The sequence below is a fragment of the Podarcis bocagei genome (assembly GCF_964188305.1).
Source record: "Podarcis bocagei genome assembly, chromosome: 6".
NCBI classification, from domain to species: domain Eukaryota; kingdom Metazoa; phylum Chordata; class Lepidosauria; order Squamata; family Lacertidae; genus Podarcis; species Podarcis bocagei.
Window position 1 is genome coordinate 102,284,628 of NC_138130.1, and position 24,834 is coordinate 102,309,461.

Consider the following 24,834-nt stretch of genomic DNA (forward strand, 5'->3'; position numbering starts at 1 on the left):
AATAATAATAATAATACAGTGGTGCCTCGCAAGACGAATGCCTTGCAAGACGAAAAACTCGCTAAATGAAAGAGTTTTCCATTTTTTGAGTCGTTCCGCAAGACGAATTTCCCTATGGGCTTGCGAGTTCTTGCGAGTTTGTTTCCTTTTTCTTAAAGCCCCATAGCCACTAAGCTGTTAATAGCCGCTAAGCCGTTAATAGCCGCTAAGCCGCTAATAGCCGCTAAGCCGCTAATAGCCGCTAAGCCGCTAATAGCCGTGCTTCGCAAGACGAAAAGACCGCAAGACGAAGAGACTCGCAGAACGGATTAATTTCGTCTTGCGAGGCACCACTGTAATAATTTATTTATACCCCGCCCATCTGGCTGGGTTTCCCCAGTGAGGCTGAACTACAACTCCCATCGTTCCTGGCTGTTGGTGCTGCTGGCTGGTGCCATCTCTAGTGGGTGGTGGACTCTCCTTCCTTGGAGGTTTTCAAGCAGAGGTTGGACGGCCATCTGTCATGGATGGTCTAGTTGAGATTCCTCCATTGCAGGGGGTTGGACTAGATGACCCCAGGGGGTCCCTGACTGCTCTGCGATTCTACGATTCCCAGGCCTTAGGTTCTTCAGAAGCTCAACGTCGCTGAAAAGCTGAAAGGCAATTTCTTCGCACGCAGTCGCCGCCCCGCATTCAAACAGGCACCCAAACATCACCGGCTTGCCCTCCTCCTGGCACACGGCCAGGTCCGAATACCCGCTGGGCCCTTTGTTCAGCACCCAAGGGGCTGCCCAGCACCCCTTCTCCAACGGAGAGGGGTTCAGGTAGATGCCCAGATCCAAACGCTTGTGGCTGTTTGTGGGGTGGGAGAAGACCAGCCATGACTTGGCGCTCCTCTTGCGAGGGGCTGAGGAGGGATTTACATCCAGCAGAGACGCTGATTCGCCTGCGCCTTCCTCTAGGCCCAGATCCGAGGGTTTTGGTGCCGGGGCGAAACTCACCACACTGCCCTGGCACCCGTGGGGCGGCTCAGGCAGCTGCTTGCAAAGAAAGGACTTCTGGAAATGGCCTCCGTTATCGGCGCTGAAGGCCTCAGCACGGCAGCGGCTCCAGCCCGAATGCCGGGCATTGACGTACAGCAAGTGACTTCCGTCCTGGCGGTTGATCTCGGCCACCTGGCACTCGGTGGCTCGCAAGTCCTCGAGGAGCCGGCCCCGTGCCCAGCTGCACCCTCCGTCGTCGCTGAGCAAAGCGAAGCAATGAGGAGCCGCGCAGCAGAGCGGGCAGAAGCAAAAGCAACGCTTGCGGGTGTGGTAGGCGTACGCCGGGACCACCAGGCGCCCGGAGCCGAGCTGCACGCCGTGGCCTGGCCCGACGGCAAAGGTGGCCCACTTCCTCCGCTCGCCTCCAAACATCTGCCTGGTTAAGTCCACCGCCCGGCTCCAGGTGCGGCCGCCATCTTGGCTGGAGACGTAGCAGAGCTTGGCGGCATTCCTCCCTGTCGCAATCTGCCGCTGGGCCGTGACGTGGTCCAGAACGCAGATGAAGAACAGGAAAGTGGTTCCGCTCTTCTCGTGAACCGGGCAGGGGTTCATGGTGCGGTATTTGGGGAGCGTGGCCATCGGCAGGGGCTCCTGAGGACCCCACTGGAGAGAAGAAGAAGTTTGGATTTGATATCCCACTTTATCACTACCCGAAGGAGTCTCAAAGCGGCTAACATTCTCCTTTCCCTTCCTCCCCCACAACAAACACTCTGTGGGGTGAGTGGGGCTGAGAGACTTCAGAGAAGTGTGACTGGCCCAAGGTCACCCAGCAGCTGCATGTGGAGGAGCGGGGAAGCGAACCCGGTTCCCCAGATTACGAGTCTACCGATCTTAACCACTACACCACTTGGCTCTGAAACAGAGAAGGGACAAAAGGGTTTGCTCTCGGGGTGACGTCTCTGCACACTTCACATCCGACCTGGAATCGTCATTATTAATTAAATCTGCATACCTTCTTTCGTCTGCAGATCTCAGGGCGGATCACAAGATGTGAGTTAGCGGATTAAAATGTATAAAAGGTAAAGGGACCCCTGACCATCAACAACAACAATATATTATTTATACCCCGCCCATCTGGCTGAGTTTCCCCAGCCACTCTGGGCGGCTCCCAATCAAATGTTAAAAACAGCACAGCATTAAATATTAAAAGCTTCCCTGAACAGGGCTGCCTTCAGTTGTCTTTTAAAGATAGGATAGCTACTTATTTCCTTCACATCTGAAGGGTGTTCCACAGGGTGGGCACCACCACCGAGAAGGCCCTCTGCCTGGTTCCCTGTAGCTTTGCTTCTCGCAATGAGGGAACCGCCAGAAGGCCCTCGGTGCTGCATCTCAGTGTCTGGGCAGAACGATGGAGGTGGAGACGCTCCTTCAGGTCTACTGGGACGAGGCCATTTGAAGGTCAGCACCAACACTTTGAATTGTGTTCGGAAACATACTGGGAGGCAATGTAGGTCTTTCAAGACCGGTGTTATGTGGTCTCGGCGGCCGCCCCCAGTCACCAGTCTAGCTGCCGGGTTCTGGATTAGTTGTAGTTTCCGTGTCACCTTTGGTCTTAGCTTGACATACATTCCTTCCTTCCGCCCTTGCCTTATCACCAGCTACTTGGCATCGCCCCAAGCCCCACCCACTTAAACAGCTTACCTGAGCTGCCTGCCACCCTGCTGTCATGCTGGAGTTGGTGTGGCTGCCTATTGGCAGGCCCATAAACTGCTGCGTGACGACAACCTTACATTTATTGTATATAGTAAGAAAGTAAAGAAACGTGCAATGAAGAATAGCAGCCTTACGCTTTCTGCTCCTGGCGTTACCTGAATGGACGTTCCTTCCTTCCGCCCTCGCCTCATCACCAGGAACTTAGCATCTTCGTCCCGGGGGGATGAGCGCTCTTCTGCAAACGCCAGGAAGGTGGACTCGGAGGGCAGGTAAAGCAGCGCCGGGATGCGGTAGGTGAGACCCCCTCGTTTTTTCTGGCTGAAAAGAGTCACCTTCCCAGAGCCAGCCTGAGCCTTGGCCATGTTTTCTGGGCATGCAGAAATATTTGGGGAGGTGAGAGGAGGAAAAGAGGGAGATGAAGAATCCAGTTAGTTTGTTGCATCACCTGAAAGGTCCTATCTTCCTTTATAAACCTGATCAGGTGCAAAGATCCTCCTACCACAAGCCCATGTTCCTCACCAGGGGGAACTAAAAGCTAAGTCCAACCCAAAATCCATTGTTTTCCTTGATTCCCATAAGTATACAAATCCTGGATTTGCACCCTGTAAGGGACATTTTGCCTCTGGGACTCAGACCTGGAGAAATTTCACACCTCTGGCCGGAACCAGTCCGGGTTGCAAATCTGCCTGCCGACATGTACTGAGCAACCAGTAGCTAATTGGCAACCTGGGAAGAAAACAAACCAAACAGACCCCACCACCCAATAACGTCCAGTTTACAAAAGCTTCAAATCTTGGTCACTAGCAAAAGATTCCTGCTTGCTAAAGGTGACCAGTAGGGTAGTTATCGCCAGAAATAATAATAATAATAATAATAATAATAATAATAATAACTTTTGAAAAAAATATTTATACCCCGCTCTCCCCAGCCAAAGCCAGGCTTAGGGCGGCTAACAACAGTAAAATTACAGTAAAAACATAATAGGGGGGCGGGAACAATTTAGAATACAGGTTAAAATGCAATTTAAAATGCAGCCTCATCAAAACCATAAGGGGAGGGAAACATAAGGGTCAGACTGAGTCCAAGCCAAAGGCCAGGCGGAACAGCTCTGTCTTGCAGGCCCTGCGGAAAGATGTCAAGTCCCGCAGGGCCCTAGTCTCTTGTGACAGAGCGTTCTACCAAGTCGGGGCCAGTACTGAAAAGGCCCTGGCCCTAGTTGAGACCAATCTAACCACCTTGCAACTTGGGACCTCAAAAGTGTTGTTATTTGTGGACCTTAAGGTCATCCACGGGGCATACCAGCAGCGGCGGGCCCGTAGAAACGCGGGTCCTAGACCGCATAGGGCTTTAAAGGTCAAAACCAGCACCTTAATCCTGACCCTGTCCTGCTCTATAGGAAGCCCTCTTTAGCCAAACTGCAAGCCTTACATGCATAAGCTGCTTTATAGGGTCTCAGACTATTGCTCCACCTAAGCTCAATACTGTCAACACGGACTGGCAGCAGCAGGAATCACAGTTAAAGAATTCCTGACAGGGGGCCATTCAACCAGCAATGTTTCATCTTTAAACCCACCCACCCACCCCGACTCTGCCTCTCAGAATATTTGCACAGGGCTCACAGTACAGTATAGTCCTCAGGGTAGAGAGAATAAATCCTAAATAGAATTAGCTATGCCTCTTAAAAAGTAACCAGTATAAAATAAGCAGCACATAAGCGGCACACAAAACACTAAAAAACCATTCTACGCTCTAAATCTTATATTAATAATCCAAAAATTGAGAGAGCTATGTACAAGATCTACCACAGAAGCCACAAACAGAAAACTCATTCAAATTGTGTCCAGAAGGAAGATACAGTCTTTAAATGTTCTTTTAGCCAGGCTCCTGTAGATATCAACAAAGGATAAGTTGGATCAAACGAAGTGTCAGTGGTGTTGCGCACAAGAGTTAGACAGGGTGCCGGCATTTGTCACCTGTTTCGCCCCTGAAGAGTCTTAAAAAGTAACAGCTTTTGTTTGTGTGTGTCGGGATTCACAGAATGCTGTGTGAGATAGTAAGTCTGCAGGCTTGAGTTTGCAGTCTCAGCAGTAATATACTGTCAGTTGATTGGCTGTCATCGGTTTAAAAGGGAACCTGGTGTGGAAGAGTGTGGAGAGAGAGAGATGAAAGAAAGAAAGAAAGAAAGAAAGAAAGAAAGGGAGGGAGGGAGGGAGGGAGGGAGGAAGGAAGGGTCTTCCTGTTTGCCTTAAGGTGCAGCCAGGCATTCTGTTTGACTGTATGAAATGCTCGTCTATAATAGCCTGTAGAATATTGTATATACAGTCATACCTCGGGTTACAGATGGTTCAGGTTGCGTTTTTTTGGGTTACGGACTGCCGAAAGCCGGAAGTACTGGAAATGATTACTTCCAGGTTTTGGCGGTCAGGCATGCGCAGAAGTGCTAAATCGCATTTCGCGCATGCACAGAAGCGCCAAATCACAACCCGCACGTGCACAGACGCGGGTTGCGAACACTGCAGGTTGCGAACATGCATCCCGCACGGATCACATTCGCGACCCGAGCGTCCACTGTATTTGTGTGTATATATATATATGTTATGTACTGAGAACAATAGGATCCAAAATGCAGCAGTCTGATTGGTCCTAGAACAATGCAGCAGTCTGATTGGTCCACAGGAGCCACCCAATCCAGCTCCAGATGGAAGTGAATCTACAACCTGATTGGCCTACAGGAGAATCCCAGAATTAGCCAATCACGTGCAGCCCATTGTGTAAATAATGTATATAAAGCAGATATTTTGGGGGAACTTTCATTCCTCCTCACCACTATGAGCTGAATAAAGAGCATGAAATCCACTCTCGACTTCGAGTATATTTCTATATATATATATAGCTCATAATAAATATACTGCACTGCAGTGAAGAACCTGGAACTCTGATCATTTCTGCTAAAGTGCAGCGGAGAATTCATGACAGTGGGGTGTGTGTGTTGGGGCAGGATCAGTACCTTGGTACTGGGGAATGACTTTTTAATTTTCTACTGGGTTGCCACATTTCAAAGTAAAAACCAGAAAAACCTGAAAGTTGTTGAGCTCTCTTTAGAGAGGAATGCTGTGATCACCAATAGTCAGCATGGATTTCTGAAAAATAAGTCATGTCAGACTAACCTGATCTCGTTTTTTGACAGAATTACAAGCCTGGTAGATCAAGGGAACGCAATGGATGTAGCCTACCTTGATTTCAGCAAGGCATTTGACAAGGTGCCCCATGATATTCTTGTAAAGAAGCTAGTAAAATGCGGTCTTGACTATGCTACCACTCAGTGGATTTGTAACTGGCTGACTGACCGAACCCAAAGGGTGCTCATAAATGGTTCCTCTTCATCCTGGAGAAGAGTGACTAGTGGGGTGCCACAGGGTTCTGTCTTGGGCCCGGTCTTATTCAACATCTTTATCAATGACTTGGATGATGGACTCAAGGGCATCCTGATCAAATTTGCAGATGACACCAAACTGGGAGGGGTGGCTAACACCCCAGAGAACAGGATCACACTTCAAAACGACCTTGACAGATTAGAGAACAGGGCAAAAACAAACAAGATGAATTTTAACAGGGAGAAATGTAAAGTATTGCACTTGGGCAAAAAAATAATAAAAAAATAATAATGAGAGGCACAGATACAAGATGGGTGACACCTGGCTTGAGAGCAGTACATGTGAAAAGGATCTAGGAGTCTTGGTTGACCACAAACTTGACATGAGCCAACAGTGTGACGCAGCAGCTAAAAAAGCCAATGCAATTCTGGGCTGCATCAATAGGAGTATAGCATCTAGGTCAAGGGAAGTAATAGTGCCACTGTATTCTGCTCTGGTCAGACCTCACCTGGAGTACTGTGTCCAGTTCTGGGCACCACAACTCAAGAAGGACACTGACAAACTGGAACGTGTCCAGAGGAGGGCAACCAAAATGGTCAAAGGCCTGGAAACAATGCCTTATGAGGAACGGCTAAGGGAGCTGGGCATGTTTAGCCTGGAGAAGAGGAGGTTAAGGGGTGATATGATAGCCATGTTCAAATATATAAAAGGGTGTCGCATAGAGGAGGGAGAAAGGTTGTTTTCTGCTGCTCCAGAGAAGCGGACACGGAGCAATGGATCCAAACTACAAGAAAGAAGATTCCACCTAAACATTAGGAAGAACTTCCTGACAGTAAGAGCTGTTTGACAGTGGAATTTGCTGCCAAGGAGTGTGGTGGAGTCTCCTCCTTTGGAGGTCTTTAAGCAGAGGCTTGACAACCATATGTCAGGAGTGCTCTGATGGTGTTTCCTGCTTGGCAGGGGGTTGGACTCGATGGCCCTTGTGGTCTCTTCCAACTCTATGATTCTATGATTCTATGATAGACAAAGCCTGAAGTTTGACATATGGCGCTCCTACTTCCCCAGTTAAAATGGTATCCCTGCTCATTATTTTCATGGTAAGGAACATTTCCAGGAATCAAACCCTTGCAAGATTCCTCCCAGGAGACAAAACAGCAAGTTTCGACAATGCTTTATCCAAGTTGCAAGCTCACCAGCTGCTATTATTATTATTATCATTTAAGATGTGGGGAGGTCCTTGTCCTAAATCTCTACCGCTTTGGCTCTAGACAGAAGCCGCCTCTTCTGATTAAAGGACTGGGTTTCCACCACTCCCCTCCCGTCACTGGCAGAAACGTTTTGAAAACAGAAACTCGGTTGCTGAAATCCTCAAGCGCTTTCTCCGAATTACCGTAAGCCCCTTTCTCCGAAAAGCGGCGAGAGGAATGCCTTTTTCCTTAAAAAAAAAAAAATGCACTGCACATTTTGCAGCGTTCCTAATTGCATCACATCCTTTTTTTGCAGGAAACGGGGGGGGGGGGGCAAAAACACGACTCTCTTTGGATTTCCAGCACTCATCCTTCCCTCCCCCCCCCAAAAAAAAAATCCAGATGCGAGAAGGTCTCTTCCAGGGGACTGAAATCGAGCTTCCTCCCTGGGCAAACTTCTGCAAAAATAAGTGGGGCTGCGGGAGACGCTTCCATCTAGGGCGGGGGGGGGGTTATATCCACCCCCATAAAAGAGATATATTCCCTAGTTTATATTTTACTCCTTTAAATGCACCACACTGCCCCCCCATCCTTTCATAGAGCTTCCCCTTTATTTATTTATTTTTTTTTGGGGGGGGATAATTATGGGTTTTGTCTCCCTGGGATTTTCCTGCAACGTCCTTGCTGCATCACTCACCGTGCAAAGGCTTCCCAGCAGCGCAGGTGAAAGGGATTCAAGCAACGGCGCCGGGAGAGGATCGGTGCGCCGGATCAGCTCCCTGGATAGGGCGCAAGGCGAGATCAGGATTTCCTCCTCCTCCTCCTCCGAAGCAAAGCACCGCCCCTCCTTTAGCCACGCCCACTGAGCATCCCTCAGCATCCCAGAGAGACATCCCACAGCATCCCTCCTGCGCCATTCAGAGCGCAGACCCGTGGGAAGGTTTGCCCGTGTGAAACGCTCGCGGGCCTTTGCTACCTTTGCCTTTGCCACTTCCACCCCCCTCCCGTTGACATTAGCCTAACATTACTTTATCTCCTGCTCAATTTATGTACATCAAGCTGTTAGCAAAGGCACTGTTGTTGTTTTTTAGAGAGATAATACTACGCAGAAGTAACGCTTCCAAGGATTATTTGATGCTCATGCATCAAAAGAATAAATAGATTTATTGCTCCAAACAAAGCTACGCGGAAGCAAAGAGTATACTGTACAGTGGTACCTCGGGTTACATACGCTTCAGGTTACAGACTCCGCTAACCCAGAAATAGTACCTCGGGTTAAGAACTTTGCTTCAGGATGAGAACAGAAATCATGCTCCAGCGGCAGCAGGAGGCCCCATTAGCTAAAGTGGTGCTTCAGGTTAAGAGCAGTTTCAGGTTAAGAATGGACCTCCGGAACGAATTAAATTCTTAACCCAAGATACCACTGTATATGACATTTTTAAAAATTATTCTTACCATGGTAGGCAGCAAGGGAATCAGCCATTTTGCTTCATCCAAATGTGCTCCTTCAACTAGCATGGTCTTTTCTCTTCCCAAATAAGTAGAAGAATTCGTTTTAACCACGCCAATATTTATGCTGTCCTCGTGTTCCACGCCTGCGCTGGCACTGCACATAGCTTTTCCTTCCGGGATCTTGCTCAATCTTGTTTCTTATTTCTTTATTTTTTTTTCATTTTAAAAAGAACAAATAAACCCACCCACACAAACTATTATGTAGCTCAGAATCAGGGTTGGATTTAGGTTTGATGAGGCCCTAAGCTACTGGAGGTAATGGGGCTCTTTATATGTCCAGCTGTCCTTTGTCAACAACAAATGGTCGCTGTTTTTGGTGTTGAATATAGGCTATATGGTAATTTATGGACCTCATAGGTATCTCGAGCCATTTGCACATGTTGCCTTGTAACCAGTCCATGCAGAATGTAGGGACCCTATATATAGAAAGGAGCAAACCAGGGATATTTTAGGGAGCAGGCTAGCAGGCGGGGCCCATGACTTACATCGTAGGAGCCTACACAAAACAAAACAAAACAAAACAAAACAAAACAAAACACTGTTGCTGTATGTAGGTTTTATTTTATTTTTTATCTTATATTTTGGAAATGTACATCCAGGTTTTTTCCTTTTAATTTTTTGGGGGTCCCCAAGAGAGCGGGGCCCTAAGCTATAGCTTGTTTAGCTTAGATGTAAATCCGGCACTGGTACCTGGGAACGTAACCCACATGTAAGTGGGGAGACGCCTGGACTCTTTTATTTAAACTGCATCTCTGGGTTATTTGTGGGGCATAGGAATTCGTTCATATTTTTTTCCTCAAAATATAGTCCGGCCCCCCACAAGGTCTGAGGGACAGTGGACCGGCCCCCTGCTGAAAAAGTTTGCCTACCCCTGCTCTTAGGCTTTCTGAACTCATTCTCTACTACTTCTTCATCCTTTGAGAGAGCAGACATCTTTATATCTCTTACCTGCTGAGAATGAAAAGCAGGCATCGATCTTTGTGTCTCCACCTTCATTAGTTTGAACAAGGCTCATTCCTATAATAAAGCATGCAATTCTTTTATCAAACTAGGCATACTTTCCTTCCCTGAACTGAGAGATTCAGGGTTCCTTCACACTTCCAGTTGCCCCACGATTTTTAGGCAGAGTTCCGAGAGCTTTTCATTTTGTTCCATCTCTTTCCCTGGGAAAACCTGCCGATGTCTGTGTTTGTTCCAATTCAGCAGTAAACATCAGGTTACATATACTTCTCTGACCTTTTGCAATGCAGTTATTGTCTATTTCTTGTTTGTATATGTATGTGTATGTAAATCTATTTTAGCATAAAATATATTTAAAAGTACATGTTTTAATGCACACTGAAATAAGCCTTTTCATAAAGATTTATTTAAAAATCAAACAAACTGCACATCAGTACAGAAACAGAATTGAACTCTTGAATAAACATATATGGCAAAACGGATGGAAATCAGAAGGCGTCTGATGTGATCTGCCTATCCCTTCATGTAATAATAATAATAAATTTATATAAATAAATAAATAATAATTAAAAAAAATTATTTATACCCCCGCCCTCCCCAGCCAAGAGCGGGCTCAGGGCGGCTAACACCAGGTATAAAACAACTGATTAAAATACAAGTTAAAAACAACCTTAAAATACAACATTAAAATGCAGCCTAATTTCAGTAGAAACTCAAATCAAAAAATTTGAGGATGAAAACGTCCAGTCTTCACCAAGGCCAACTATCCAGACTGGTCCTACGTGGGCCAAAGAAAGAGGTTTAGTACAGGCTATCTCCCCTGATGAGCTAGATTTCCAGTAGCGTTGGTTTTTTTTAAGGAGATGAACTGCAACAGGAAGCGGTAGAGATCTGAGGTGGAGCATGGGCAGAGCAGTTATCCGAAGTTATCGCCAGCACGTGTGCCAGGACTTCATACAGTGCCATGCGAAGCCAGAGGCAGGAACAGCATGCAATACAAGACGTTGCTACACTAAGCAGAATTGAGTAGGATCACGCTATCCCCCCTTCTGCTCCAAGGCCAAAAACAAGAGGGACAGAACTCACAAGCCACAAACCTTTCGCCCACACGGCGCCAGCTAACCTGTAGGCTGGCACATGTGATATGTAACTTTAAGAACTGGTGCTGGAGTTTGCTCTTTTTCATTCCTCCTCCATTCCCACCCTCTTTTCCTTGTGTGTCGTGCCTTTCAGAATGCAAGCCTGAAGACGGGATCTGTGTTAACTACAGATCTCCGTAAGCCACTCGGGGGGTCCAGACCATGAAGAGAATTATCAGTTAATGGTAATTAAGAGTAATAGAGAAATTAATAAATGCAGAATAAGTGATAAAGAACGGAAAATCGTCAGAGGTGGTTGACGGATGTCTAAAATATTGTATAAGATAAGAAGTTATGTTAAATGAATGTTGGAAATGATATGTAAAAAACCCCAATAAAAATGTATATATATATAAAAATACTGTAGGTAAGTAAATGTAAATGTCAGTAAAATGATGGTGGTGGTAATAATAATAATAATAATAATAATAATAATAATAATAATAATACAGTGGTACCTCAGAAGTTGAATGGAATCTGTTCCGGAAGTCCAGTTGACTTCCAAAACATTCGGAAACCAAGGTGTGGTTTCTGATTGGCTGCAAGAAGCTCCTACATCCAATCGGAAGCCATGTCGGATATTCGGGTTCCAAAGAACGTCCGCAAACTGAAACACTCACTTCTGGGTTTACGGCGTTCAGAAGCCAAAATGTTCGACTCGCAAGGCGTTTGAGATCCAAGGTACGACTGTGATGCTGATAACAGCAGCAACAACAACAACAACAATAATATTTCCTGTTTTCTAGCACTGTTGATCAAGACAAATCAGAAAGCCATGAAAGGCCACCATCTCGTTGCCACAGGAAAATGAACCACTGGGACCAAACTGAGCGACATCTTGCAGGAGTCAGGGAACAGGATACTCAAATAACCCAAAAACACACATCTGGGAATGAGACAGACTTATTTCAAAAGCAGCTCCTTTCTTTAGAAGGCACGGAAATTTGTGTGTGAGACAGAGAGCTGTTGTGGACATTTTATGCATCCTTCCTAACAGGCTCAAGACATCTCTATTTTGCACAGTCGTGCTGGCTGTAATTTTGGTTTGTTTTGCAATGAGGCAACCACCCTCATTCATCGTCTCCCTGAACTACGGACTTGGACTCCATTCTTTAGGCATCCTCCCAATTTCTTCACTTTCTGCACCCTTCTTGGGCGGAAGTGAGGGGAAGTCCATAAACTCAGGGTTTCAGCGTAGTTGGGGATAGGCACATGGTTCCCCCACCGCAAAGCTAACAGAAGATGCTGAAACTCCTGGCTTTGTCATTTGCTGCGAACCCAGAAGTCCCTTCTCTATAATAAATAATAATAATAATATTTTTTTATTTATACCCCGGCCCTTCCCGGTTCAGAAAACTGGGCTCAGGGTGGCTAACAACAAATTTAAAACACTTAATTGATGCAACAAAAAAACATAAAAACATAAAATACAGTATAAAATGTGAATAACAATAAATTCAGAATTCAAAAATCAATTTAGGGGGAAAATGCATCCAATATACATTAGATGATCACCAGGGCTAGCTGGCTAAATTAGTCCTATTTGGGCCAGCGAGGAGACCAGGGGAGAATTAGCTGTGGGATCCCAGAGCGAGTAATCTTCATAAAAAGGGGAGAGGGAGGGAAGGAAGGGGAATAAAAAGATCAGGCTAAGTTCAAATTGAAAGCCAGGCGGAATAGCTCTGTCTTACAGGCCCTGCGGAAGGAAGTTAAATCCTGCAGGGCCCTGGTCTCCTGGGACAGAGCATTCCACCAGGTCGGAGCCAACACTGAGAAGGCCCTGGCCCTGGTGGAGGATAGTCTGGCTTCCTTAGGGCCCGGGACCTCTAAACTATGGTTATTCATGGACCTTAAGGTCCTCTGCGGGGCAGACCAGGAGAGGCAATGAGATGATCTGCTCTAGATCTCCTGTCTCTCTGGGCCTTTAACACCCCACAGAACGTGGAAGCTCAAGGGCTTATTATGGGTGGGGTTTTTTTTAAAAAAACTATAACATATACATTTCTGCATATTTAGGAACCCCCCACAAGCACTGCCTTGCTTTTGGGGTGACTCTGATCTTTTCCAAAATTACAGACGTCCCCATGCTTTCGCGCATGTGCAAGAGCTCAGGCAAAAATGAAGAGTGCCAGTTCCGGTGCCAAAAATCCCAGAGGGTATGGCATTGCCCATCCGTTTTTGAACTTTGAGAAGTTCCTCCTTTCGTGTACAGAAGTAGAAGGCAGCAAAGGCGGCAATGAGCCGATTCTGAACAATGCAGTTCTGTTTATATATCATTTTAGGCCCCAGGACATGGAAGGGTGAGACGTATCTTGTGACCAACAGGAGGCAGCCGTCAGCGATGGTGAAAAAGAGAGTCCCGAGGTAAAAATGAAAGAAAGAAATCACAACAACCTTGAATTGTAGAGCGCCCCTTTCGATTTATCAATATAATTACGCAGAAGACGTAGTACAGTGGTACCTTGATTCTCAGACACCTTGGTTCTCAAACGCCGAAAACCCGGAAGTTAAGTGTTCCGGTTTTCAGACGTTTTTCGAAAGCCGAACATCTGATGATTCTGTCGGCTATTGTTTCTGGGATGCCTGCACCAATCAGAAGCTACACCTTGGTTTTCGAACATTTCGAAAATCAAACAGACTTCTGGAACGGATTAAGTTTGGTGCTTTTGTTTTTCCTATTTATTTTGCATTTTTGTGTTTGAGTTTTTTTCGCTTAATTTGTTTTTATGACTGTGTGGAACCCAGTTTAGCTACTGATCGATTGATTGTGTGACTGTGGAAATGGATAAAAGCCCTCTATCTGAACAATGACAATCATCAGTGCAGGTAAGAAAAAATAAAAATTTTAGCTTTTATCATCTACAATACCGTCTTATTTATTTTATAGTACAGTACGTTGATTGTTTTCTTTTTATAGATCAATGGTCTCGTTAGAAAGTAAAATTCATGTTAAATTGCTGTTTTAGGGGTTGTTTTTCAAAGTCTGGAACGGATTAATCCGTTTCACATTACTTTCTATGGGGGAGCATGCTTTGGTTTTGGAACGCTTTGGTTTTGGAACGGACTTCCGGAACGGATTAAGTTTGAGAACCAAGGTACCACTGTAATTCTTTTTTGTTTGGCTGCTTTCAAGGAGGCAGAAGCGAGGGCCTGTTTATTGTCACCGAAAAACGACCGTCATTTTCCAAAGCCTGCACGAAGGCGGAGACATAGCAGAGCCTGGCGGGAGAGGCAAGCGAGGGCACCCACATTTTCTGTCCTGGGGTGCTAAACATCCCTGAGCACCTACGCTTCCGAGGGAGAAGAGGGACCACAGCAGCTTTCCCTCACGTTCCTCAGGAGCTCGACACCCGTGAACAGTTGGAAGGCGATCTCCTCACACTCGCAGGACACCCCACACTCAAACAGGCACCCAAACATCACCGACTCGCCCTCCTCGCACACGGCCAGGTCCGAATACCCGCTAGGCCCTTTGTTCAGCACCCACGGGGCCTTCCAGCAGCCCTTCTCCAGCGGAGAGGTGTTGAGGTAGATGCCCAGATCCACACGCTTGTGCCTTTTCGTGGGGTGGGAGAAGATCAGCCACGACCGGGCGCCCTTGAGGGGGGCCGAGGAGGGATCGAGACCCAACGACTTGGCCCCGTCTTTCTTCCGGCCCAGATCCAACGGCTCCAGCTGCGGGGAAAAGCTCACCACGCTGCCCTGGCACCCGTGCGGAGACTCGCACAACTCCTCGCACAGGGAGGGGCTGACAAACTGGTGGCCGTTGTCGGTGCACAGCGCCCCGACCCGGTAGTTGTGGAGGCTGCGGGCGTTGCAGTAGAGGACCCGGCTGTCGTCCGGGCACGACAGCTCGGCCACCTGGCACTCGGAGGTCAGCAAGGCCTCGAGGAGCGGGCTGCGCGACCAGCTCTGCCCGCCGTCGTCGCTGTAGAAAGTGAGGCAGTGGGGCTTGATCCAGCACTCCAGAGGGTGCCCAAGCAAGCGCTTGTGGATGTAGTAAGCGTACGCCGGGATCACCAGGCGGCCGGAGCTGAGCTGGACGCCGTGGCCCGGGCCGACGGCAAACGTGGCCCAATTGGTCAGCTCTCCGCCAATGACCGCCTCGGTCAGGTCAGTTGCCTGGCTCCAGGTGCGGCCGCCATCTTGGCTGGAGACGTAGCAGAGCCTGGCGGCGTTCCTCCCCTTGCTGATCTGGTGCCGTTCTGTGATGTACTTCTCCACACAGATGAAGAAGAGGAAAAGGGTGCCGCTCTTCCTCTCGAATACGGGGCAGGGGTTCATGGTGCGGTGGTTGGGCAGGACGGCTGTCTCCAGCGGTTCCTGAGGACCCCACTGAAATACAAAGCAGAGGATGAGTTAGAGCACGGGTAAAGGTAAAAGGACCCCTGACCGTTAGGTCCAGTCACGGACAACTCTGGGGTTGCGGCGCTCATCTCGCTTTATCGGCCAAGGGAGCCGGCGTACAGCTTCCGAGTCATGTGGCCAGCAGGACTAAGCCACTTCTGGCGAACCAGAGCAGCGCACGGAAACGCCGTTTACCTTCCCGCCAGAGCGGTACCTATTTATCTACTTGCACTTCACGTGCTTTCGAACTGCTAGGTGGGCAGGAGCAGGAACCGAGCAACGGGAGCTCACCCCGTTGCGGGGATTCAAACTGCTGACCTTCTGATCAGCAAGTCCTAGGCTCTGTGGTTTAACCCAAAGCGCCACCCGCGTCCCTTAGAGCATAGTCAAGCTTTTAATACCTACTGCCCACTAATGCATCTTTCTTGATGGTAAAATTTCCTTACCGCCGACCAGTGCTCGATGGAAGGAGGATTCGGCTTGTGCCGTAGAACACCTTACCGCTCACCTAGAATCCTTAAACGGCCACTAGTGGGTGGTAGGGACTGTTGGAATTCCTGCTCCATGATTGCAGTCATGGGACTGTTGTCTTTCACATGACGGTGTATGTTTTGACTCCACAGAGTGGGAAGTGACGGAGACAGGATATTTGTGTTACTGTGTTGCGTGAAGTGGGACTACTGTCCTTTGTTCTTTCTCTATCCGATGCTAGAGAGAGAGGGAGCGATGTTGTAGTGCTCTGTGTGTGTTAATAATAATAATAATAATAATAATAATAATAATAATAATAATAATAATTTCTCTTTGACATCTGGTGGGAGGGCGTTCCGCAGGGTGGGCGCCACTACCGAGAAGGCCCTCTGCCTGGTTCCCTGTAACTTGGCTTCTCACAGTGAGGGAACCGCCATTAAGGCCCTCGGCACTGGACGCTCCTTCAGGTATATATGTAAATAAAGTAGATTAGCCAAAATGCTGAGTTGCTGAGGTCTGTTACGCATGATGCACAAACTCTGTGGATCCCTAAGTGTGCCGGTGTCGGTTGGCATCGGTCGCTGTGATGTTCGGGTTGAAGAAAGCTTTCGAAGCTCCCGAATGAAAGACCAGGAGGGAGAGAACATGCCAGTCGGGCATGTGTCTCTGCCAGGGTCCTACTCGAGTGTAGGATGAGCTCCTGACAGAGACCAGGTTGACAACCCCTGAGTTAGAGAGTAAGCCCAGATATTTCCCTCTCTTCGCTGTGGTGCAGTGGTTAGAGTGTTGTACTAGGAACCAGCGAGGCCGGGGTGCAAATTCCCGCTCGGCCCAGGAGTGGACCTACCAAAATCACAAAAGAATCTATTTATGTATGCAGCTACGGCTGCACGGACAGTATTAGCACAATATTGGAAAGAAGAAGGTGTCCCAGCTAAAGAAGATTGGCAAGTTAAATTAATGGAATATTTTGAAATGTTTAGGGAAGCTTTTAATATTTAATGCTGTATTGTTTTTAACACTTGATTGGGAGCCGCCCAGAGTGGCTGGGGAAACTCAGCCAGATGGGTGGGGTATAAATAATAAATTGTTGTTGTTGTTGTTGTTGTTGTTGTTGTTGTTGTTGTTGTTGTTGTTGTTGTATAAATGGCAAAACTGACAATGAAATTAAGAGGAAGTGACGACGACAAATTCAAGGAAGAATGGAAGATGCTTACTGCATATATACAGGAGCATAGTACACTGGTTAATCCATTAGCAGGGTTTTAAAAGTACTTGTAATTTTACAATGAATGGATAATAGGTGATTTAAATATGTTCCAAATTTAACAATGGACATCCTTGTCTGAGCATAATCGTACTTTTTGCTGAGGACACAAGTGGCATCCCAGCGCTCGAAAAAGGCTTTGGGGTTTATAATTTGGGAGTCAAGCGCTGTTGGAGTGAGCGCACCATCTATTTTCGGGTATCTTTAAATAGAGGTTTAAATTCCACTCCCTTCTCGAACTCCCCGCAGGCTGTGTGTTCAAGGAGGGCAGCACTACCAAAAACTCAGACCGTTAACCTATTCCTATATACTGTACTTTCAGGGCCGTCTTCCCCATAGGCGCTAGGGGTGTGGGGCACCCGGGCGCTGGGCTCTCAGGGGCACCAGGCCGAGAGTCTGGGGCCCAAGAGTTGAGTCTGAGGAAGAGCTCGCCCGTCGGTGGAAGCGCCTGGGACTGGGCAACCTGGCGCCGCATATACTTAAGACAGCCCTGCGTACTTTTCCATCTATAAGACACCCCCATGTATAAGATGCCCCCTATTTGGGGGGACTCAAATTTTAGAAAATGGGGGAGATGGCACAGAGTTGTTGAGCTTTTTCGGAGGGGGATTTCCCAAGGCTTTTGAGCTTTTTTTAAAGGGGGGATTGCGTCGCTAAATCCGCCTCCTGTCTGTCCCATCACTGGTGACCAGAATCTCCAGTGGCAGAGAGTTCCACAGGACTAGGACATTTGACACTAAAAGCTAGGTTTATTGCTGCTGTCAGATGAGCCTCTCTGTCTCGGGGAATGACGAACAATGCTCCTGCAAATGATCCCAGTGATCGAGCTGAGATATCAGGGTTCTGGTGATCCCCGCGGTATCCTAGACCGAAATTGTTCAGGGCTTTGTAAATTAATACAGTTGAAGAAAATGAAACTTTCCAGAAGGAGAAGAGAAGCATTTCGGTGGCTTGGATTTGGAGAGGACAGAGATGAGAGGCCTTGCCTGGATATTGTCTTTTAAAAAAACAATCTCAAACTTGCTTCCTGGAAAATTGATGCAGGATTAGCAAATTTGCCCTTTTTCTTGTAGGAGTGTCTGCTTGCTTCCGCTATCATATACCGGGACTCAAACCCAAACCCCCAGTGTTACCAGGGCAAGTTCCCAGCAAGGCTTCAAGTTACTTATTGAGTCAGCGGCAGAAATATACACAGACCAGAACAGCTGTCAGTCGCTCAGCCTGACTGGCAAGCCGTTAACCCTATCTTTCCATTCCTTTTTTTTAAATGTGGGCAGAAGGCATATGGAACAGACTCTTCATAGCCACATGTGGAAGAATCTATGTCATATATCTGCTGCTCATGAAGTCAGGGAGCCAAACGGGACAATTACTTGAATTACTTGGATCCGATTGTTGCAGCCTCAAATCCAGTCAAATTTATCTGAATTTAGGTTTTGTCTGAATTTCCTTGTACAGTCGTTACCTTGGAAGTCGAACAGAATCTGTTCCAGAAGTCCTTTTGAATTCCAAAATCTTCGGAAACCAAAACGCAACTTCCGATTGGCTGCAGGAAGCTCCTGTAGCCAATCAGAAGCCGCGCCGGATGGTCGACTTCCGAAAATGCTTCGAAAACCGGAACACTCACTATTGGGTTTCGATCGTTTGGGAGCCGATTTGTTCAGGAGCCAAGGCATTTGAGATCCAAGGGACGACTGTTTGTAAATTGTTATTAGCAAAGACCGTAGATTTTTTAAAAATCTAGTTCCATGTGTGCATATCATTATTATAAATACAGGGTTGTACACAATGGCATAATGTAACTTGGGACAAAGCATTTTCTGAAAAGAAAGCAAAATACAACAAAAGAGGTTTAAAGGCACTCTCAAGGCAAATCTAAAAAAAAATATGCAACATAAGCACAGAAAATTGGGAAACACTGGCCTGCAACCACTGCAATCGTAGAGCAGCTTTTACTAAAGGTGGCATTGGCTTTGAAGACGCTCGAACTCAGGACGCAAAGGAGAAACGTGCTAAGAGGAAGGCACGCTTGGCAAATCCACACCGTGATCAACTCCCGCTCGGAAACCTATGTCCCCACTGTGGAAGGACGTGTGGATCCAAAATTGGCCTCCACAGTAGGGTTACCAAACATCCCGGTTTCCCGGGGACAGTCCCCGGATTTGCGAATAAGTCCCCAGACAAATTCCATCCCCGGAATGTCTCAGCAGCCCGGAGCAGTTGGCTCTGGCTGGCTTCAGGAGCTGCTCGGAAGTCCCCATGTGATGGTGGTGCAGGGGCTCTAAGTTGCAGCTTCCGGGCTGCCTCCACCTTCCCTGACCCCAGCAACTAAGCTGAGAAGGGAGGCTTCACGCTGCCTATCAGAGCTTGCATGCAAGCAGGAGGGGGCAGGGATCTCTCAGTTAGGCAACGGGAAGCCTCCCTTCCCAGCTGGGGGACTTGCTTCAGAGAGCATTTCCCCCCATTATACATAGTGCGCAGAGCACCTCCCCACCTTCATTAAACAACTTACCTGAGCTGCCTGCCACCCTGCTGTCACGCTGGAGTTGGCAGGCCCATGAACTGCTGCGTGACGACAGCCTTACATTTATTGTATATAGTAAGAAAGTAAAGAAACGTGCAATGAAGAATAGCAGCGTTACGCTTTCTGCTCCTGGCGTTACCTGAACGGACGTTCCTTCCTTCCGCCCTCGCCTCATCACCAGGAACTTAGCATCTTCGTCTCGGGGGGATGAGCGCTCTTCTGCAAACGCCAGGAAGGTGGACTCGGAGGGCAGGTAAAGCAGCGCCGGGATGCGGTAGGTGAGACCCCCTCGTTTTTTCTGGCTGAAAAGAGTCACCTTCCCAGAGCCAGCCTGAGCCTCGGCCATGTTTTCTGGGCATGCAGAAATATTCTAGGAGATGGGGAAAGGAGAGAGCTTGAAAGCCAGAACTTATTTAGTTACATTTCCTTTTAGCGCGCCTGCGCGTCTAGCAGAAGCACAAACCTTCAGATCGGTCCGGTTGATTTGCTGACATCAATACATTTTGTTACAAAGGCTATTGTGCTTTGTATTGTGCCTGTGTGAACCTGCTACTTGTGTTCTTGCGATAAGCGTTTTAGCTCCTCTCTTCCCAAAGTGAAATACTTGCTCAGCAGTTTCTTAACAGTTTCTTAAAGTGATAGGCTACTGTAAGCTCCCTTTTCTCAGTCACTCCCAGGGGTCCACATTATTACAATTTGGGGGCCCCACACAACTTGACTTAATTTAACAAAGTACGGTAGTTTGGATTTTGAATAAATGTGCAATAAGTTGTTACTGTTTTGAATTTCACTGTGCCATTATCTCCCATAGTGGGCCATGCAAACCGCTATTCTGGATGATGTTTTTTGCAGGGTACCAGGTACTGTGTATGCATTTATGAAACCAAGCTGGAGAATCGCCCCAAAAGATTTGGGAGCTGATGATCTAAACTATCGATCCTTCATTGGAACAACCAGCCAGCTCCAAAGTTTAAAGCTTCCACTGTTTTGTGGAAGTGAGGGGGCTGGAGACTAGAGGGGAAAGACCACCCTCTTTCTGGAGAGAGAAGATGCAAAAAGTGAGGAGGGGCACATTTTACCCTTTGGAGAATAGACTTTAAAAAACCACACCTATTTACTGATTTATTTTTAATGTACACCCACCCACTTCTAAGTAGTCTAAATAATAATAATAATAATAATAATAATAATAATAATAATAATAATAATAAATTTTTATTTATACCCTGCCCTTCCCAGTTCAGAAAACCAGGCTCAGAGCGGCTAACAACAAATTAAAAACCCTTAATTTGATGCAACAAAAAACAGCATTAAATACAGTATAAACGTGAATAACAATAAATTCAGAATTCAAAAATCAATTTAGGGGCGAAATCCATCCAATAAACATTAGATGAAATAAAATATTTAAAAATATGCTAGAGTTAATATTAAGCCAGTGTGACACAGTGGTTAAGAGTGTCAGACTAGGACAGGAGTCTAATCCCCACTTGGTCTGTGAATTCTCAGGTGACATAAATAAAATGCATGTTCATAATATGTGCACAAACACGCCACAAACCACATGTCTGAAAGACGGCTAGCTCTGTTCTTTAGTTGCCTCTGTTCTCAGACCGGTGGTCAAATCTTGATGGGGAGTCCGGCTGTAAAAGCCAACCCCCGTTTCCTTATATTAACCTCACGGGGTGATTTCAGACCCGTTATTCCCTCCCAGGCTCACCTACTTCACAGGGTTGTTTGTGAGGATCAAATGGAGGGGAGAAGAACCCCGAACACCACTTTGATCTCCCTGGAGGAAAAGGTTGTTTGTTGATGCAACAAACAAATAAAAACAAAACAAATAAGTTGCTATTCCTGTCCATGAATTGCTCCACTAAGGGCAATGTCTAACTAAGACGCGCTCAAAAGAGTCAGACCCATCGACTTCAATGGAATGGCTGGTTTGGTCCATTAATTCAAATGGGCCTGACTCTGGATATGACTAATAAAGGATGGTCACACAGTCCATGGCATGGGTAGGGAAACTAAGGCCCGGGGGCCGGATCCGGCCCAATCGCCTTCTAAATCCGGCCCGCGGACGGTCTGGGAATCAGCGTGTTTTTACATGAGTAGAATGTGTGCTTTTGTTTAAAATGCATCTTTGGGTTATTTGTAGGGCATAGGAATTCGTTCAATTTTTCCCTTCAAAATATAGTCTGGACCCCCACAAGGTCTGAGGGACAGTGGACCGGCCATGGCTGAAAAAGTTTGCTGACCCCTGTACTGTATGGGGCTTTTTGTTTCTGAACTTTGGCAGGTACATCATTTTGATTTTAATAGTATTCAATCTGAAGGTAATTTTAATTTTTGATGCGGTGGGTAGAAGTAGCTTCCCAAATAGTATTCTGAAGGTAATTTGCGGATGAAAGAAGGAGAAAAGGAATTTTTTTGAAATAGTTAATAAATGTGCAAACACCAAATAGATAAGAGGTAGAGATCCAAATTTAACACTCCAAAAGTAGGTAGCCATTTTAAAAAGTCCTCAAAGGATTTCAGCTCCAAAGGTGGACTGGCTGATTAGGGCTCTGATATGTTAGAAAGAGAGAATTTCCCTTTCTCTCTTCCTTATAACGCTAGTGGATTGGCGTGAGATTCAGGACAGCCAAATGAAAATACTTTTTTCACATGCTGCATAAATGAGTCATGAAATTCTTGGACATAAGTTTTGGTGGTAAAAAATAAAATAAGGGATGGTCAAGAATCTTAGACAGCGGGGAGAGGGATTTACGGCTACCTCTGCTACCCTAAGTAGGGGTCCCTATTCCTGGAGGTCTTCATTAAAGGGTGTGTACAGGGCTGGATTTAGGTTTGATGAGGCCCTAGCTGCTGAAGGTAATTGGGCCCTTTATATGTCCAGCTGTCCTTTGCCCACAACAAATTGTCCCTGTTTTCTGTGTTGAATATATGCTATGTGGTAATTTATGGACCTAATAGGGATCTCAAGACATTTGCACATGACAAAATATGTATTTTATCACAGTAACTGTTGAACTGAAATACAATTAAGAAGAAGTATATTCAGATGAAGATGATGGACTTTTTGGACCTAGCCGACCTGACTGAAATAGTCCGTGACCAGAAGGAGGAGGATTACCAGGAAGAATGGATGAAATTTAAAGACTATTTAGTTAAATATGTTAAGTTAAATTAATTGGTGAAGCTTGCAAATAACAGATAGGGTTAGGACATAATCAAGTAATGGGATGAATTAATATGTTTAATACTGAATTGGAAAGGAAAATAAAAAGATGTTAATTTTATAAGAATAGTGGTTTTGGAAAACCGTTAAAATGATACACACTGAAATTCAACCAGGGGGATATGAGGAAGTCACTCAACAATGTTACCAAGTTTGGTTTAAATATGGTTGAGATTTATGTTTGTTTGTCTATTTAAAAAATCTTTGGAAAATCAATAAAAAAAATTGGAGGAAAAAAGAAGTATATTAATAGTGAAATACAATTAACAAGTATATTAACAGTGAAATAAGTATTAAGCTCTAACATAAAATGATTTTTTTTTATTCATAACAAACTTAATAATGCAAATACATTGGCATTTGGCAATAACAAAAGTTCCTTGAGAAACACAATTTACAAAGGCTCATAATCCAGTCTCGAGAAACTTGCTATAACATGAAACAATAATAGGTGTAAATACTGTATAGGATGCAAACTACTAATAATTATAAACAGCAGAATGTAGGCACCCTATATATAGAAATGAGGAACCAGTGATGTTTTAGGGAGCAGGCTAGCAGGCGGGGCCCATGACTTACATCACAGGAGCCTACACAACACAAAACACTGTTGCTGTATGTAGCTTTTATTTTATTTCTTTTTTATCTTATATTTCGGAACTCTACCTCCAGTTTTTTCCCCCTTTAATTTTTTGGGGGCCGCCAAGAGAGTGGGGCCCTAAATCTGGCACTGATTGCATGCCCTGCGCTGCCCGCTTCCCCATCCATCCATCACTCACCGCGCAGCGGATTCCTCGCAGTGCATAAAGACCCAGCATGGGGGGTTGGGGGGTTGGGTTGGGGGTTTGGGAAGCGCGATCCGCAGGCGCAGGACCCGACCCTGCAAGGAGAGAGAAAGAGAGACCAGGAGAGGCGCTTCCTCGCCAGCGCGCACAGCCCAACTTTGGCAACAGCTGAACGCAACTTGCAACAAGAAATATAAATATTAATAAATGCTCGGCAGCTGCTTCCACAGGCTGCCAGCCAGCCTGCTGGGATCCGGTTCCCCGCTTGGCCAATCAGGGGAAGGGATCTCTTTCAGAAGCCATAGATTTACTCCACGGAAAATGATGGCTAGCAGCTCCAGCCTTGGAGAGGCTTTTTGCAAAGCACCAGAAGGAAATTCAAAGTCAACCCGCAAGCTGGCGGCAGTGTGTCAGTCTACTCTTTTTCTTTCTCCCTATGCCCCATGCAGATGAGCAAGAGGCAACGTCAGAGTATGTTAAATGAGCCATTTATGAATTGTTAATGGGTAAAAACTTCCCCTCTTTAGCCACTGAGCTGCCAATTAACTGAGAGCTAATATTTTAAGTGAGGAGGAATTAAAGAACCTTTTATTGAGGGTGAAAGAGGAGAGTGCAAAATATGGTCTGAAGCTCAACATCAAAAAAAGGAAGATCATGGCCACTGGTCCCATCACCTCCTGGCAAATAGAAGGGGAAGAAATGGAGGCAGTGAGAGATTTTACTTTTTTGGGCTCCATGATCACTGCAGATGGTGACAGCAGCCATGAAATTAAAAGACGCTTGCTTCTTGGGAGAAAAGCAATGACAAACCTAGACAGCATCTTAAAAAGCAGAGACATCACCTTGCCAACAAAGGTCCGTATAGTTAAAGCTATGGTTTTCCCAGTAGTGATGTATGGAAGTGAGAGCTGGACCATAAAGAAGGCTGATCGCCGAAGAATTGATGCTTTTGAATTCTGGTTCTGGAGGAGACTCTGGAGAGTCCCATGGACTGCAAGAAGATAAAACCTCTCCATTCTGAAGGAAATCAGCCCTGAGTGCTCACTGGAAGGACAGATCCTGAAGCTGAGGCTCCTAGACTTTGGTTAGACTTCTCCATGAGAGGAGAAGACTCCCTGGAAAAGACCCTGATGTTGGGAAAGATGGAGGGCACAAGGAGAAGGGGACGGCAGAGGACAAGATGGCTGGACAGTGTTCTCGAAGCTACCAGCATGAGTCTGACCAAACTGCGGGAGGCAGTGGAAGACAGAAGTGCCTGGCGTGCTCTGGTCCAGGGGGTCACGAAGAGGCGGACACAACTAAACGACTAAACAACAACAACAGTATTTTACCAAGAGACACAGCTTTCACAGAAT

General features: G+C 46.4%; 1 protein-coding gene across 1 annotated transcript; it reads right to left on the reverse strand.

Annotated features, from left to right (window-relative positions):
• Window positions 1-341: 341 nt before the first annotated feature.
• Window positions 342-23,823, reverse strand: LOC308588553 (uncharacterized protein). Its single transcript, XM_081196962.1, has 5 exons — window positions 23,474-23,823; window positions 19,596-19,826; window positions 14,136-15,182; window positions 2,831-3,103; window positions 342-1,625 (listed from the first exon to the last, which is right to left on the reverse strand). Exons 1-5 carry the CDS (start codon window positions 23,510-23,512, stop codon window positions 501-503), a joined length of 2,715 nt encoding a protein of 904 aa, XP_081053088.1. The 5' UTR covers window positions 23,513-23,823; the 3' UTR covers window positions 342-500.
• Between the last annotated feature and the right edge of the window lie 1,011 nt (window positions 23,824-24,834).

What these genes read in the sequence shown, in the direction of transcription:
- LOC308588553 (XM_081196962.1), bottom strand. Translation starts at nt 23,512, where the DNA reads ATGCTGGGTCTTTATGCACTGCGAGGAATCCGCTGCGCG. An exon ending in AGGAAGGAACGTCCGTTCAG is followed by an intron (nt 15,183 to 19,595) that starts GTAACGCCAGGA and finishes TTTGTATTTCAG; the next exon opens with TGGGGTCCTCAGGAACCGCT. An exon ending in AGGAAGGAACGTCCATTCAG is followed by an intron (nt 1,626 to 2,830) that starts GTAACGCCAGGA and finishes TCTTCTCTCCAG; the next exon opens with TGGGGTCCTCAGGAGCCCCT.